This window comes from Octopus bimaculoides, chromosome 1 (assembly GCF_046866305.1).
Source record: "Octopus bimaculoides isolate indiv1 chromosome 1, ASM4686630v1, whole genome shotgun sequence".
In the NCBI taxonomy this organism is placed as follows: Eukaryota; Metazoa; Mollusca; class Cephalopoda; order Octopoda; family Octopodidae; genus Octopus; species Octopus bimaculoides.
The window spans coordinates 86304139-86320753 of record NC_142928.1 but is presented as its reverse complement, the minus strand read 5'-3'; the positions used below and the strand labels follow the sequence as shown (position 1 = coordinate 86320753).

The following is a 16615-nucleotide window of genomic DNA, read 5'->3' as shown; positions in this document are numbered from 1 at the left end:
GTTAATTTCACGAGTGGGCTGTTCCGTTGATCGGATCAACTGGAACCCTCGACGTCGTAAGCGACGGAGTGCCAACAACATGTTCGCATGACATTAAATGAACAGAGGGGTAAATTTCCCGCATAGCACTTTAGCCTTTCGGTGATAACTTTTTCAAGCAGCTAAACTGAACTTCACATTGCAGACTATTGTGTCATCACTCTTCAACATTAGTTCTACCTCTGTTGTAATTTAGGGAATGATGCGAGTCATCGAGTGAGCTTCGATGTTGTCTTTTGATTTACTAATTATAACAGCCAAATTTCTCTCAACGCACGCATTAACGTTAATAAAAAAATGGCTAATGTAATCTTACATAAATAAGACGATCACGACTGGAACGCCTTTGTTCTTAGGTCTTGTTCAATCAGCATTGATCTGGGATGAAACAATAACAACATAAGTGTCACTAGCAGAGAATTCTGTCATCTTGTAGTACCTTCTTTTAGATAAGGCGGACTAGGGTCCCCTAAATTTTCATTCCTTGTGCCTATAACAGAAAGTACTACATGTGTCGGGGATCCATCGCAGAACGAACGATTGAAACAGGCGCGCTCACGTTTATTTTTGTTTTTTGATCTGGCGGAGTTTCGGTTGGCAGTGCAGAAGGGAGGGGAATGAAAAAAGCTCCAAAAATTTTCAAGCATTTTTTAAATAAAAAGCTTCCCCACCATCACTTGGAAGATCGCGAGAAGAAGAAAATTGGAAAAATCCCCGTCAAAACGAAGAAAATCCAACTTATGTGGGCGTCTTGGTCCGAAACTCCGCCTTCGATCTCAAATGAATCCTGATCGAACAGGCGTTCCAAGCAGTAACTACCTTGGATTTGTTTCAGATATAGTGTATCTAAGACTAAACTATCCAATCTCTTATGTCTGAGATAGGTTTGCCTGTTATTTCTAGCATTTTGATAGACTGCATCAAGGTTTCTGTCTCACCTGTTGTTTTCAAAACAAACGTGGCTCGGGGGTTATTTCCCTTGACTCTCCCCAGACAAACAAAACTAAATTTAATTCTCAGCCAACTCTCGTCCTGCAAAGCTTTTAATTTATATTTAGCGAAAATGTTTCATACCAAGCATTCTAAAACAAATCGCAAATACCCCATGGTTGGTATTATTATTTATTTCAATTAAGATTTTATTTACTGTAAAAATCAGAAGTTTCTGTAATTCACAGAAATGTCAAAATTATTATTTTTTTACGAGTAATGAATTTCACTCCGTTTTCTGACTATGTACTTGGTATCCATGGCAACGCCAGTGTTTACTTCATCTAACAATAGTTTATCGGATTTAATGCGTGAAATGTGATGCAAAACCAGAAAGGGAAATATTGTAGGTTTAACATTATACTCGAGTATGATGAAAAGAAGATGAGAGAATAAAATATATCTCTAGTTTTTAGGTACAAAAGTGTGTGTATATTATACATATATATGTGGTGTATAGGGAGGGTTTATATTATCGAGATCGTATTCTATTGGAGTAAATGTTGTTTTTCAGGATTCCTAGCTCAAACAATAATATGAAGAGGATTTTAAGAATATAATTCGAAGTAACAAAAAAAAAAAAAAAAAAAAAATATAAAGCAAGATTATTTCAAAAATTTCTATCTAAATAAACTTATTTATTAACAGGGACCTTTTGCTACTAAATTAACATAAACTCTCAACATATATATTTTGACTCCTCGGTTGAATTATGGTTCTCCCAGTTTCATATTCGATATAGGTAATACACTTATTGATGTAATATATAATTTATATACTTCAAATTACTTCGATACTTCTCTCAAGATTTAGTATTCTATTTCTTCGCACTGGGACTACACCAGAAAAGACTTTTTATTTTATACTCTGGACTATAGTTTATATGAAACACTAGTTTATATAGAGCAAAGAAAAATGAATGATCTGCTTTAATTTCAAGTGATTACATCATGGATGAGTCCTTTTAACCATTTAAGACGACACAAGAACTGTTATATTAACTTCGTTGACTTCTAGTTTTTGAAGTGTCTTAATTTTTCGACGCACTTCTGTGACATTGTCACTAATATAATTACACTGTATCTTGAGGTCAGACACATGCCGAACGAAACATTTATGTTTGTGAGAATATTATCTTTTGCAGATTCCAAATTATTAAAGTAACACTTGTATACGCGCGCGCGCGTGTTTACGTGCGTGTGTGTGTGTGTGTGTGTGTGTAATAACAGGTAGCACTGAGAATAGCTAGTGTGCCACCTAGGGCAACAATTTTAATTCATAGTTACTGCACCGTTTGATAGGTTACCTTCGTTGTGGTTTGCAAAGTTCATATCTTCCCCGTACAAAATTTTTATCGGGTTTACTACTCTCCTAGTTGGTATGGAGTCCTCCTCTCCCCTGTGCAGTTAGTATTTTAGGCTTAGTAGTCACTTCCCTGCGTAATATTTCCAGGACTTCTCAGAATGTGATAGTAGGTGGGAGGGGGAGCTTAAGGTAAATTGGAGGTTTTGTTTGAAGTGTATGAAAGTTTTGTTTGAAGTCAAGGTGGGGGAAAAAGGAAGCAGGTAAATGTAATTCGAGTAATCACAGCTGGTTATGCTTGTCATGATAGTAGAGAGGTACCCCACTCTGCTACTGAGTAAACATATTTGCCAAACTGTTCTGCTTTCATACCTCAGAGAGTGGAAGAGAGGAGAGACAAGTTTTTGTTAGCAATAACATATAAATACAACTAATCGTCATCATCGTTGCTTTCAAGCTGGCATGGGTACAATTAGACATGATCCACCTAACCTGAGGGCTGTGTTAGCCTCCATTATCTGCTTCTGCAAGGTTTCTGCAACTGGATGCTCTTCCTAATGCCAATCAGATTACAGAGTGTACTGGACACGTTTTCAGGGTACCAGCACTAGTAGGGTCACCAAGTAACATGCAAGAGAAGACTCCTTCACAAAGTCGGGATACAATATTGAGAGAGTGGCATTGTTCTAGTTGTAGAGGCCAAAACAGGAAAGAGGGACAGGAACAGCTGTTTTGCTGTAGAGGAGATACATGGGTACCCCAGCAGAGAAGATAAAAAGGAAATGAGGTATCAGGCCAGAAGGGGGCAGAAAATTGAGGATGGTTGGGCAGGTAGGGAGGAGAGATGAGATGAACAACAACAACAGTAATTCCCTTATTCCATTCTCATGTTAGAGAGATAATAGGAAACCATGACATCTTCCAAATCACCAATGATTATATTCTTGTACCAAATATAGCAGTATGTCTCTGCATGGAAGGAGGAGCAGGAGAGAGGACACAACTTAAATAAATATGATGATCATAATACCAACAACAATACCAGTCATAATTAACAAGTATCATATTTATTATGTATTTATTACAACTTGTTATTTGTAATAAACTTTATCCTGTCTCTCGTAACTTGTTCTCTCTCTCTCTCTCTCTTCCTTGCTTTTCTCATTCTCTACCTCCACTCTCTCTAAATTATTGCCATATTTGTTCAAAAAGGAGCAGAATACACGAGGATCATGGGAAAAGAGAAAGGCTTTCCAAATGGAAAATATCAGACAGGGGAAGGAAAAAGAGAGGAAAAGAATAAGAGAAAGGAGAAAACAAGAAAGGGGATGGAAGAATGGAGAGAGAGATAGTGAGAGAAAAGAAATAAGAAAACAGCAGATAAGAAGATGGTTACAAAAATATAAGCAGCAATATTAGTTCAAGAAATCTACATTGCATTGCAGTTTAAATAGAGAAACATTGACTGGGACTCCATCTGTTATGATGATAAAGGTTCTAGTTGATCCAATCAACGGAACAGCCTGCTCACTAAATTAACATGCATGTGGCTGAGCACTCCACAGACATGTGTACCCTAATGTAGTTCTCAGGGAAATTCAGTATGACACAGAATGTGACAAGGCTGGGCCTTTGAATTACTGGTACAACTCATTTTTGCCAGCTGAGTGGACTGGAGCAATGTGAAATAAAGTGTCTTTCTTAAGGACACAATGTGCCACTAGGAATCAAACTCATGACCTGATGATCATGAGTCACTTACCCTAACCACTAAGCCATGCATCTTCACTAGAGAAACACTAAGCAAATGAATAGGACATGGAAAAAATACAAACAAGGATACATATTCTTTCATTAACTGTTGAAAATAGTGGTCCTGTTGCTAATGCATTGAAACCATAAAACTTCAGTAAAAAGCTAATGAAGAGGTATTTAACTCTGTATCTTTCTATGTCATATCTGACGTATTCTTTGTGCTTAATTTTTGTTGTTTTTGATTATAACACAATACAGATTTCTTCAACCAACATTTGTTATACATGCACGCACACACACACACACACACACACACACACACACACACACACACACACACACACAAACAAACAAACACACACATGTATAAAGTAATTATATGTAAATTCTGACAAAACCAAAAACTTATACGAGGTACACAAGAATACATGTCATAGATTACTCTCAGATTCAATCTCTCATCATTGTAAAAGTATCATATTACTCTGCTTTAAAAAAAAGTAATACCAGAGTAGATCAGAGACAGATAATAGAAGAGACTCTTCATATAATAAAACTTATTTTGCCTTATCATAAGATTATAAGTGTAACATTACTAAATATTAAAGATGTCAAGGATTCTACTATGAAGTAGCATTAAAGCTACTTGGTTTATATCTATAACTTGGATTATATCTATAATTGAAAAAGACAAGTGTTTCTTTAATAATCCTTTAGCATTTGAACTGACCATATTCAGCCCAAATATTTTACCCTCCCACACCTACCCTACATTGTTATTCTAAGAGTAAGCAATCAATTCTTCAAAATCTTAAAGCTACATGATAATGCTTGATTAATTTTTTTTAAATGTGGATAAATACACATCACATTTGACAGAGAAATCTGAATGCTAAAGGGTTAAGTTTTATAGCATGACTATTTTGCTGCGAACAAATTTTTCTGCTAGCATGACACTTATCCAAATCACAACTATATGATTAACCTGTAAATGTTTATTATTTTCTATAACCCAGCAATGGTTTTGTTGATGTTTGTAATGGATAAAAAGATTCAACAGAAGTCAGTGACCTAGTTGGCTTGTATGTTTTAAATAAAACAAAGAATTTTTTTCATTTAATAATGGATTGCTGTTATAAAGAAACATCAACCCTCAATCTGTAGATAGATTTCGAAAAGTAAACCTTTTTCAAATAATTATACTTTAATATTGCAGTACAATAATGAATATAGAGAAACTTTCATAATTGACCCTAGATTTTTCTGATAACACTTTTAGTTCAAACAAAAAGCCTATAATATATATGATGGGAACAATTGTTAACAAATCAGAGGCAAAAGTCAGCATAGCTTTTCTTCTGTTGTTAATAGTCATAATAATAATCCTTTCTCCTGTAGGCATAGGCCTAAATTTTTTGGAAAAGGGATAGTTGGTTACATCAACACCAGTACTAAACTTGTACGTACATTATTGACCCCAAAGAGAAGAAAGAGTAAGTTGTCCTCAGCAGAATTTGAACTCACAATGCAAAGCTGGAAGAAATGTCACTAAGCATTTTGTCTGGTGTGGTAATGATTTTGCCAGCTTGCCACTCTAATAATAACAACATCATAATCATCATCATTGTTTAAACATCTGCATTCCATGCTGGCATGGGTTGGATGGTTTGACTGAGGAGGCTGCACCAGGCTCCAATCTGATCTGGCATGGTTTCTACAGCTGGATGACCTTCCTAATGCCAACCACTTCAAGAGTGTAGTGGGTGCTTTCTATATGCCACCAGCATGGGGGTCAGGGAAGCAGCACTGGCATCAATCAGGCTCAAATGGTGCTTTTTACATGTCACTGGCACAGGTGCCAGTCAGGCGGCACTGAGATCAGCCACAACTATGGTTTCACTTCACTCAACAGGTCTTTTCAAGTACAGCATATTGCCCGATGATTGAAGGGTACTTTTAAACGGGCCAGTTATGTGACACTGGCATTGACCATGACTACGATCTCACTTGGCTTGCTGGATCTTCTCAAGCACAACATATCTCCAAAGGTCTTGGTCGCTTGTCATTGCCTCTGTGAGGCCCAATATTTGAAGGTTGTGCTTCACCACTTCATCCCATGTCTCCCTTGGTCTACCTCTTCCACAGGTTCCCTCCACTGTTAGGGTGTAACACTTCTTAACACAGCTGTCCTCATCCATACGCAACACATGACCATACCAGCACAGTTGTCTCTCTTGCACACCACACCTGATGTTTCTTATGTCCAACTTTTCTTTCAAGGTGCTTACACTCTCTCATGTATGCACACTGACATTATACATCCAGCAGATCATACTACCTTCATTTTTTTCAAGCCTATGCATGTCCTCAGTGGTGTGTAGCATGGCTGTTTGCACACATGCATCATACAGTGTACTTTTCACTCTGAGCAAGAGACTCTTTGTTACCAGCAGAGGTAGGAGCACTCTGAACTTTGCCCAAGTTATTCTTATTCTAGCAGCTATGCTCTTAGAGCATCCACCCCAACTACTAACTTGGTCACCTAGGTAATGGAAGCTATCAACTACTTCTAATTTTTCCCCCTGGCATGTGATGGAATCTGTTTTCTGTACATCTACAGTGTTTGTTTCCCTTGTGCATCCACCATACACAAAAACTATCTTCCTAGTTAACCTTCCTTTGATATTGCTGCATCTGTTATGTGTCCATAGCTTACACCAGGTACATCTTATGGAGTTTCTACCTACTCCTTTTCTACAGATCGATTAGGGTCATCTACCTGAAGGGATTTGTGATTTGTCTGCCTTTCTACTTACTAAGACTTTGGTTTTTGCTAGATTGACTCTGAGGCCCTTCAATTCTAGACCTTGCTTCCATACCTGAAACTTCTCTAGTTCTGGTAGTGCCTCAGCTATTAAAACAAGAGCATCAGCATAGAGAAGCTCCTAGGGGTATCCTGTCTTGAATTCTTCTGTTATTGCTTGGAGGACTATGATGAATAAGAGGGGTCTGAGGACTGATCCTTGGTAAACTTCTACTTCTACCTGGAATTCTTCCCTATACTCATTGCTAACTCCCACCTTACTGACAGTATCCCTGTACATGGCTTGTACAACTCTCACCAACCACTCATCGATGCCTAGTTTCCACATTGATTACCAGATAAGGGATCGGGGGACCCTGTAAAAGGCTTTTTCCAAGTCAACAAAAGGCAAGTACAGAGGTTTATCTTTGGCTAGGAATTTCTCCTGCAGCTGTCTTAGCAGAAATACAGTTTCAGTGGTGCTTCTCCATGGCACAAACCCAAACTGTGTCTCATCTAAACTAACTCTGTCCCTAATTAGTTGGGCTATGAACCTCTCCATGACTTTCATTACCTGATGCAACAATTTAATACCTCTGTAATTATTCCTGTCTAATGTATCACCTTTACTTTTGTAGCAGTTGACTATGGTGCTGCTACACTAGTCATTGGATATGACTCCATGTATCACCTGGTTGCCTATATGGGCGATTAGACTATAGCCTACACCACCAGATATTTTAAACATCTCAGCAGTGATTCCTGATGGGCCAGGGGCTTTCCCTGTCTTCATACCCTTAATTGCTTTATCTACCAAAGTACTGTCAATCTGAATAGCTGGACCCTCTGTTGGGTTGACATTTGGTAGACTCTCTTTTTCCCATTCATTCTCTTCACTTAGCAACCTTTCATAGTGGCGTTTCCAAGTCTCTCTCTTTGCAGCATCATTAAATGCAAGTGAGCCATCATTTATGCAGAGACATTTCTCTCCTATGACATCACGATTCTCTCACACTCACTGTCTTGCAATATGAAACACACACACACACGCACACGCACACACACACACACACATGCACACACGCACACACACACACACACACACACACACACACACACACTTAATATTTAGGCAGACAAATGTAAAATTTGAAAGTACATTTAACCCATTAGCATTTAAACTGGCCATATCTATCCCAAATGTTCTACATGCTTTATGTTCAGACTGGCCAGATCCAACCTCTCACACCTACCTTTCAATGTTATTTTCTAAAAATAAACAATTGCATCATCAAAATCTCAAAGCTACAAGATAATGCATGATTAATTCAAAACAATATGAATAAATAAACATTAAATTTGATAGGATAATCTGAATGCTAAAAGCTTAAAAAATTAATAATAATAAAAAAAGATATGCTAATTGTGATATATATTTTCTAATCTTTTTTGCAAGTCTCATGTATCAACTGCTGTTATTCCAAAAGTAGCCCTTGTTGCTGTACCAAATGCTTTGAGTCCCTCATGTGGTCATGATAATAAAGGAGCCCCTCTCATGGGTGCACTGATGAATACTTCTAATATTGGAAGAATGTTTGGATCCCCAGTTCCATCCCATAACCTTGACAATGAGCACGACAGCATTATGGATTATACATTAATGACAGATGCTGGGTAAGAAGAATATTGATCTTGTTAAACGTTTCTTTACCTTTATAATTTCTAAAGTTGTAGTGAAAAAAAAGTATAAATAAATAAATGAATGGATAAATAAATAAATAAATGAGCCCGTTAATTTTCATTTAATTTGGGCTTGTGTTCTTTGTTCTTTCAATGCCTTAATGTCTGAGATGATTTAGTTTAACCCTTTAGCATTCAAACCAGCTATATCTGGCCCAAATATTCTACCTGTATTTTATGTTCAAACCATCCAACTCTGGCCTTTCATACCTACCCTGCAATGTCATTCTAAAAATAAAATAATCACATCATTGAAATCTTGAAACTATGAGACAATGCATGGATAATTTAAAACAATGTGAATAACTAAGCATTACTTTTGATAGAGTAATCTAAATGCTGATGGATTGAAAATAAAAGTTCCCACTTCAAGCTCAGTCTGGTTTTTACTGTACATCCTGGAATAAAATGCATGTCGACAACTAGAGATGAAACTTATCCAGCAGCTGTAGTTGTAAATGTTAGATACAGGTTAATAGTTAAAAAAAATTTAGTCTTCTTTGCTCTTGTTGTTTATACAATTCACAAACAGCAATAAAAGGATTAAATTTGATATTCATCAATTGCCTCTCAAAAAAGCTGAACTCTACTTGTTTAGTTTTTCAGCATTTAAACCGGCCATGTCTGTCTCAAATATTCTACCTGTTTATCTTTAAACTGACCTGATCCAGTCTCTCACACTAACCCTGCAATGTCATTCTAAAAATAAACAATCATAACTTCAAAATCTCAAAGCTAGAAAATTATTCAGGATTAACTTTAAAGAATGTGAATAAATAAGCATTGCATCTGACAAAGTAATCTGAATGCTAAAGGGATAATCCAGGTGATTCTAGAGTATTTATTATTCAATTTTTTCTTCATGACTTTGGAAGTAATTTCTATTATATATGACTTGGAATGAAATTGTTATGTTAATGAATAGAAACATTTAGTTCTAAGTTATTGATGTCGTTTAGAATCAAGTCAGCCTTGACTGAGCAGGCCTTTCATCAAAAGCATTTCGGCTGTGGTCATCTCAGGTATAATTTGAGGGAAATTTAGTTGCTATTTCTAGCAACCATATAGGGAGATCCTCTTTGGTTTACTTAACCATAAATATTTGCTGCAGGTGGGATATAATAGATCACTGTCAGCATTTGTGGAATTGATGAGTTATCATACCGTACTGAGTCCAATTTCATTTCTGGTAAAAAGATAACTGGAAATAAGCATTGACCCTTGTAATAAATGGCTGTTTGGCGTATAATGTCATTTGTTTTATAAAATTATTTTTGATTTCCAGCACACTTTGTTTCAGAATGACGCTTGATTTTGGTCAGGCTGTTCTTGACTGAACATAGCAATCTGTCTTCTCTTGTGAAGTGAAGATTTTCCTTAGTGCTTTGAAATTACTTTTCTAAGACAGGAACAATGAAACCTTATGAACTCTTATAAATATCAATGAGTGTGATTTTAAGGGAATAATTGTTTATATGCACAAATATACCATGACATAAAATTTACAAAAATTGGCCAAAAAGATAAATTTAGCTGTCAAATCAATTTTAGCTACTCCAAAAATAACTTACAATCAAAACTATAGATGAAGACCAGGACTTGATTAATTAATATTTTTTTATTATTTGGAGACAATAAGGGACAGTGACTGTTATTAAATGTGTCACTCAAGAAGACAGTGGAATGAAGAAAATCTTGAATTATATTCAACAATATATTTCTTTCTCTAACCTATCACAATCAGCAACTTCCTTTTTTTTATAAATAACTATTTCTTTTTATCAATAAGTCTTTCTTTCCCATTCTGCGTCTTGCTCTACTTGCCTTACATCTTTCTGTTTTGCTTTCTTTCATTACTGTCTTTTTATATGGGTTCTTTAATTTGACAAACATAACCTTTGGGAATTGAATCTTTTATTGATTTCTTCCTGCAAGTAGGCACAAACTTCATTGTTGTTTCTATGCAGTGGTTTTCACTTGACCATGTACTTGAATCAAATGATTATTTTTTAACTCTTATCTCTTCTCAAAAACACTCATTGGCCCTATTTATCCATGTAATTCGATGGTCTAGTATAAGTTTGCAGAACATATATTCTTTCAGGCCCTAAAAGTGCAGCCTTCTGGAATATATTTGGATTTTGCATAAAAGTATGTTTTTGATAATTACACCAGAGTTTAGTTATTCTAATGTTCTTTAGTTTTTGTAAAAATGTCTTGATATATAAAATCAAATGTATGAATGTCCCAAGTGATAGGCCACAATTTTACACCCAAGCAATTGAAATTCTGCATAGGGATACATCATTCCACAAAGAAGGTCTTAGGTTTTGTATAGGTTTTGTAACATTTCTGAAATGTACTCCTTACAACAACAACAACAACAACAACAACAGGCATAGCCCTAAACACTGCAACAGATATTGGTGAAAATTACTGATTAAAAAAATAATCAATTTAGAATAATTATTTTGATTAATATAGCTTTTTAAAGAAATCTTGTTATAGTATAGGTTCTTTATTTGTTTGTTATTTTTATTACTTGTTTATTTTTATGCAGCTCAACTTGAACTCTCTTCTGAAATGCTTGGATACAGCAATTTGAATGAATTAACATTCCTAGGCCAAGTGAAAACTTCCAGCATGTTTATAAAACAATTTATCCAAAATATAGTGAATTTGTATGATTATATATATTTTAGGTAATAAAACTAGCGACTGTATTTAGATAAGGTCGGATATAGCTGCTTGTACATACATACATAAAAATTTCCATTTCCATTTCTTACTTTAATATTCATAATTACATTTTATGTTTATATTTGATAAAATATTCTTTAATGCATCCTCATTAGATTACATTAAAATTAAATGTAGTCCCTGCTTCTAGTTTAGTGGTTGTAGTTTGTGCTTCTTGATTCATGGCTAATTCATATTTTTTTTGGTAACATATTAAGACAAAACACTCTTTACTCTTTCTCTTTTACTCTATTACTTGTTTCAGTCATTTGACTGTGGCCATGCTGGAGCACCGCCTTTAGTCGAGCAAGTCGACCCCAGGACTTATTCTTTGTAAGCCTAGTACTTATTCTATCGGTCTCTTTTGCCGAACCACTAAGTTACGAGGACATAAACACACCAGCATTGGTTGTCAAGCGATATTGAGGGACAAACACAGACACACAAACATATACACACACATACATATATATACATATATACGACAGGCTTCTTTCAGTTTCCGTCTACCAAATCCACTCACAAGGCTTTGGTCGGCCCGAGGCTATAGTAGAAGACACTTGCCCAAGGTGCCACGCAGTAGGACTGAACCCGGAACCATGTGGTTGGTAAGCAAGCTACTTACCACACAGCCACTCCTACGCCTATAATTTTTTTTCGGATCTTGTTCAAAACGGGGGCACCAGTATTTTCTTAACAAAACACTTTGAAACTTGGGACACTGGTAGAATGTGTCATATAAAACATCTTTTTCTCTTAGTCTTCTTAAGAAAAATTATTATATTGCAACTTATTTCATGTTAAAGTTGTCGTATTTCTGTAATTTCAACCAATGACTGACGTCCATTCAGCCATAAAAATTAGGTGCTGACTACGTAAACAAACGATTCTTGGCGGTGATAAAATTATTATTTCCTTGTCAAAAAATGGCTGAAGCATATTGGCAGTAGCTAATAAACCTTTCTATTATAGGCACAAGGCATGGTTTTTGAGGGAAGGAGCAAGTCAATTAGGGTTAGGGTTAGGGTTAGGGAAAACGAACACACCTGTGTTGCCTCTGCAAAATGTCAGAAGTAATGGAGATTAAATACGCTTTACACCGCTTAAAGTGCCAAAGGAGTAACTGTAAATAGCTGAATACTTGTCAGTGATTGGTTGAAATTATCGAAATAAGACAATTTTTTACATGAAATAAATCCAAATACAAAATTTTTTTTCTGTTCTATAACACAAAATAGATAAGTATATGAAGTTTGAAAGTCTTTCAGTACCAAAAACACTACATAAAACATAAATGAAAACTGGTGCCCCAATATTTTTTTCCACTTTGTTCTACTTAGTTTTAAATCAACTAGCAAGAGTTAAATAACATGAAAACACACACTTAAGCTTTTTCTTTTGAAGCATTTAAAGGTTGATGAAAGAAATTGGCAATAGTTTATGAGCCTTTTCATTATGAGTAAAAGTGATGTAGTTTATGTTCAAACTGAACATCTGTAGCTGGATGTCTGCAGAACAAAAAATATATATATTCAGAGAAAATGTAGAGGATTGTATCTATATGAAGAAAAGATTGTTTAGTGTGGAATCTGGGGAATGAGACACAAGTACTGAAGATGAGAGAGGAGTATGATATAGTGGGCTTGGGTAGAGGTGGTATGCAGTTAGTTCATAGGAACAGCAGATTCCATTGAAGTGGAAAGAGGAGGTAGAGAAAAGAAAACAGTGCATGAATGAACCTTATGAATAGAGTGTGTTGGTGAACAGCTACCAGTCAATTAAACAGCTTTTTGGATATAGTCTGCGATGTTCATGTGTGTAACAGCAGCACCAACATAGACATGTAAAGTAAGTGGCACTCTAATCTAGGTCTCACAAGAATCTTGTAGAGAATCAACAACTGATTGAGGCTGAAATGTTTCCTGAAGAAACCTGATACTGATATGTAGTTTAATAATATAGTATATTTGATATCACTGTGAGAGATCATAAGATATTGTGAGCTCTAATATTTGTTTATGATATTTTTGTAGAAGGAGGGGTGGTATTAGACTGTTTCTTTAAAAATTGTGGCAATTGTGCTTTTTGTGTGTTGAATGTATTGGAAATTGACAAAAGAAAACTCTGTCTAAATTATTTTGATATATAATTGACTTTTGAAATTTCTTTTTTGCTGATATTAATTTCATCTTAAAACTAAAACTAATTTTTTAAGAATTAAACTTGTTCTATATATAAGCTCCTGTCCTTCTGTGTCTCTCTTCTGTTCCTATCTTCAAATCTTTCCCTTTCTCTGATGTGAATACTGCAGTTTATTTAGATTTTGTCATTTTACCCTTAGTTATTTAAACATACCATTTGAAAAAATCAGTGCTGATCTTAGAGATGAAGAATCATCTGGGGGCATAGATATGCTGGATTCAAAACAGGATTCTGAAAATTGGAAATTTATTCAGATCCCTGATCAACAAGCCTCTAAAGAACAGAAATTTCAGGTAAATATAAATTATTTCCATTTTGCTTATTTAACTTCACATTTTCATAAACTCCTTCCTCCTCTTCCTTGGTGGTGGCAGCTGTGGTGGTGGTGGCAGCAGCATCGTTGTCAGTGTAGAGATGATGATCTTGATGATGATGATGTTGATCATGGTTTATTTGGATTCCTTGCTAGAAAAGTGTTCCAGGGTGTTTTGTCTGTGCTTTCCTTTATATGTAGCTCTTTGTCATCCTGAATTATGGAAGGTGTCCTATATTGCTATAAATGATTCACCACTGTCATCATCATCATGTGTATATGTGTGTGGAAATAATATAACATTACAATATGTAAATGCATTATGAGTTATAATCTAAATTCTTCTTCCGGATCAAATGTTCTGTTGTGAGTAATATATATATTTTTTCTTCTTTAAGGAATATCAGAAAGCAAGTGAAGAAGACACCTTACCAGTAAGAGATCATATAGCTGATTCATCATTTATGCAAAATGTGAGTTACTGAAACATCATCAATCTAACAACTAGCATTCCGTCGGTTATGACAATGAGGGTTCCAGTTGATCTGATTGATGGAACAGCTTGCTTTTGAAATTAATGTGCAAGTGGCTGAACACTTCACAGACACACACACACTTAATGTAGTTCTCAGGGAGACTCAGTGTAACACAGAATGTAATAAGGCTGGTCCTTTGAATTACAGGTACTACTCATTTTTGCCAACTGAGTGGACTGGAGCAGCATAAAGTGTCTTGTTCAAGGACACAACACACCGCCAGGAATCGAACTGTACATCCTAACTACTAAGCCACACACCTTCACACCTTATCTATACTATCCTGATTCACATAGCATTTGTATATAATCCTTAAAAGCAATCATAAAGTGAAAAAGTTTCCCTTTGTAAATAACTGAAAATGTTTTCTAAGGCAAAACTAAATGAGTTTTCCTTGGCAAAATGGAGAAAATTGCTTCTTTTGAATACATCACATTTCCAGTTACTGCTGCATCTTTATTTTCTTTCTTTTGCGATTCTTTCAAATCTTTGTCAGGCTTCATCATTTCCTGTTTGGTTTCTATTTTCTTCTCTATTATTATTGACATTTTGTGGAGATAAAATTCTTTTCTGTACGGTATAGATAAATTTGTAGACTACCAGCTTATATGCTTTGGGTTCTTGTCTGCTGTAATCATTTTGCTGCATCTCTGGACAAGACACTTAGTTCTACATGTTCTAGTTCACCTTGTTTTGGGGACTAAGTGTTCAATAATGGCAATACTTTGTAAATATATATTTCATTCTGCCAATTGTTACTCAATGGAATATCTTCTCAAATTAGATCTTATTACTAAACTTGGGTGTGTGGTTAAGAAGTTAGCTTCGCAACTCTGTGGCTTTGGGTTCAGTCCCACTGTGTAACACCTTGGGTAGGTGTCTTCAACTACAGCTGTGTGTGTGTGTGTGTGTGTGTGTGCGTGTGCATGCGCATGTGTTTTAGGGATTAGGTGCTCAATTATCTATAAAATATTTCCTACAATAGACTGTTGTTCTGTCTATTTCTTTTGATAGAAACCCATTTGAGATCACCCATTCTTCTGGGATTCAAAACCATCCCTCTTAATGTCTATATTTACATTAAAACTTAAATTCAAATCAAATTTATGATTCCATCATAATTATAATGTAAGAACCTTTTGATAAGTGATGCTTAAAGACCAGCTTAATATACCAATTAATGAAAGAATTATTTTCGTAAATCCATCAAAATTTTTGAACTTAAAACATCAGTCTTTTGTCAAAAATTTGTCATAAAATTGTTAAAGGGTTAAAGAAAAGCTTTATCTTTCATCTTCTAAATGCTGTGAGACACAGAAGTCCTGTTTTGATGCAGGCCTAGCTGTGTAGTTACGAAATTAGTTGTGCAACAATGTGGTTTTAGGTTCAGTTCCAAATTCACTTGGGAGTGAATTTGGTAGATGGAAACTGTGTGGAAGCCTATGGCAGTATATATATATATATATATATATATATATATATATATATATATATATATATATATATATATATAATAAATGTACATATATATATATATATATATATATATATATATATATATATATATATATATGCTTCCGTGCTGGTGGCACGTAAAAAACACCATTTGAGTGTGGCCATTGCCAGTACCGCTGGACTGGCCCTTGTGCCAGTGGCACGTAAAATGCACCCACTACACTCTTGGAGTGGTTGGCGTTAGGAAGGGCATCCAGCTGTAGAAACTCTGCCAGATCAGATTGGAGTCTGGTATAGCCATCTGGTTTCCCAGTCCCCCAGTCAAATCGTCCAACCCATGCTAGCATGGAAAGCGGACATTAAATGATGATGATGATGATAAGTACTGATGTTGATTTGTTTGACTTAATCCTTCAAGGCAGTGCCCCAGCATGGCCACAATCCAGTGACTGAAACAAGTGAAAGAGTAAAAGAATAAAAAATACCAGGCTTATAGGAAACATTAAGTCATTCACAGACCCAAGAATGTCAAGGGTGCTCTCATGTTTCTTTCAAACTCTTCTTTTTTCTCTAGGAATTAAGAAACAATGGTAGATTTGTCGAAGCAACAGACGTGACAGATTTTCATAATGAGGAAGTACAAAAGCAAATACAGGCTTTACAGAACAGTCATGGTAAGATATGCTTCTCAGTGATAATAGTAGTACTTTGAAAACATATATTTGGTTCTGCCTGTTGTTA

General features: G+C 35.5%; 1 protein-coding gene across 5 annotated transcripts in view; it reads left to right on the top strand.

Moving 5' to 3' along the window:
• LOC106868573 (centrosomal protein of 89 kDa) overlaps window positions 1–16615 on the top strand; it is a 141549-nt gene that overhangs the window by 98024 nt on the left and 26910 nt on the right. The window contains exons 1-5 of one of the 5 annotated variants that reach the window (XM_089353267.1): window positions 769–1147; window positions 8346–8563; window positions 13710–13863; window positions 14282–14356; window positions 16449–16548. In XM_089353267.1, coding sequence (XP_089209393.1) covers window positions 911–1147; window positions 8346–8563; window positions 13710–13863; window positions 14282–14356; window positions 16449–16548 — 784 coding nt within the window. In that variant the 5' untranslated portion in view covers window positions 769–910. Of the gene's footprint in view, window positions 1–768; window positions 1148–1710; window positions 4260–8345; window positions 8564–13101; window positions 13217–13709; window positions 13864–14281; window positions 14357–16448; window positions 16549–16615 lie in introns of those variants that run through there. The other 4 variants (XM_089353271.1, XM_089353279.1, XM_089353276.1 and 1 more) reach the window with 4 other exon arrangements.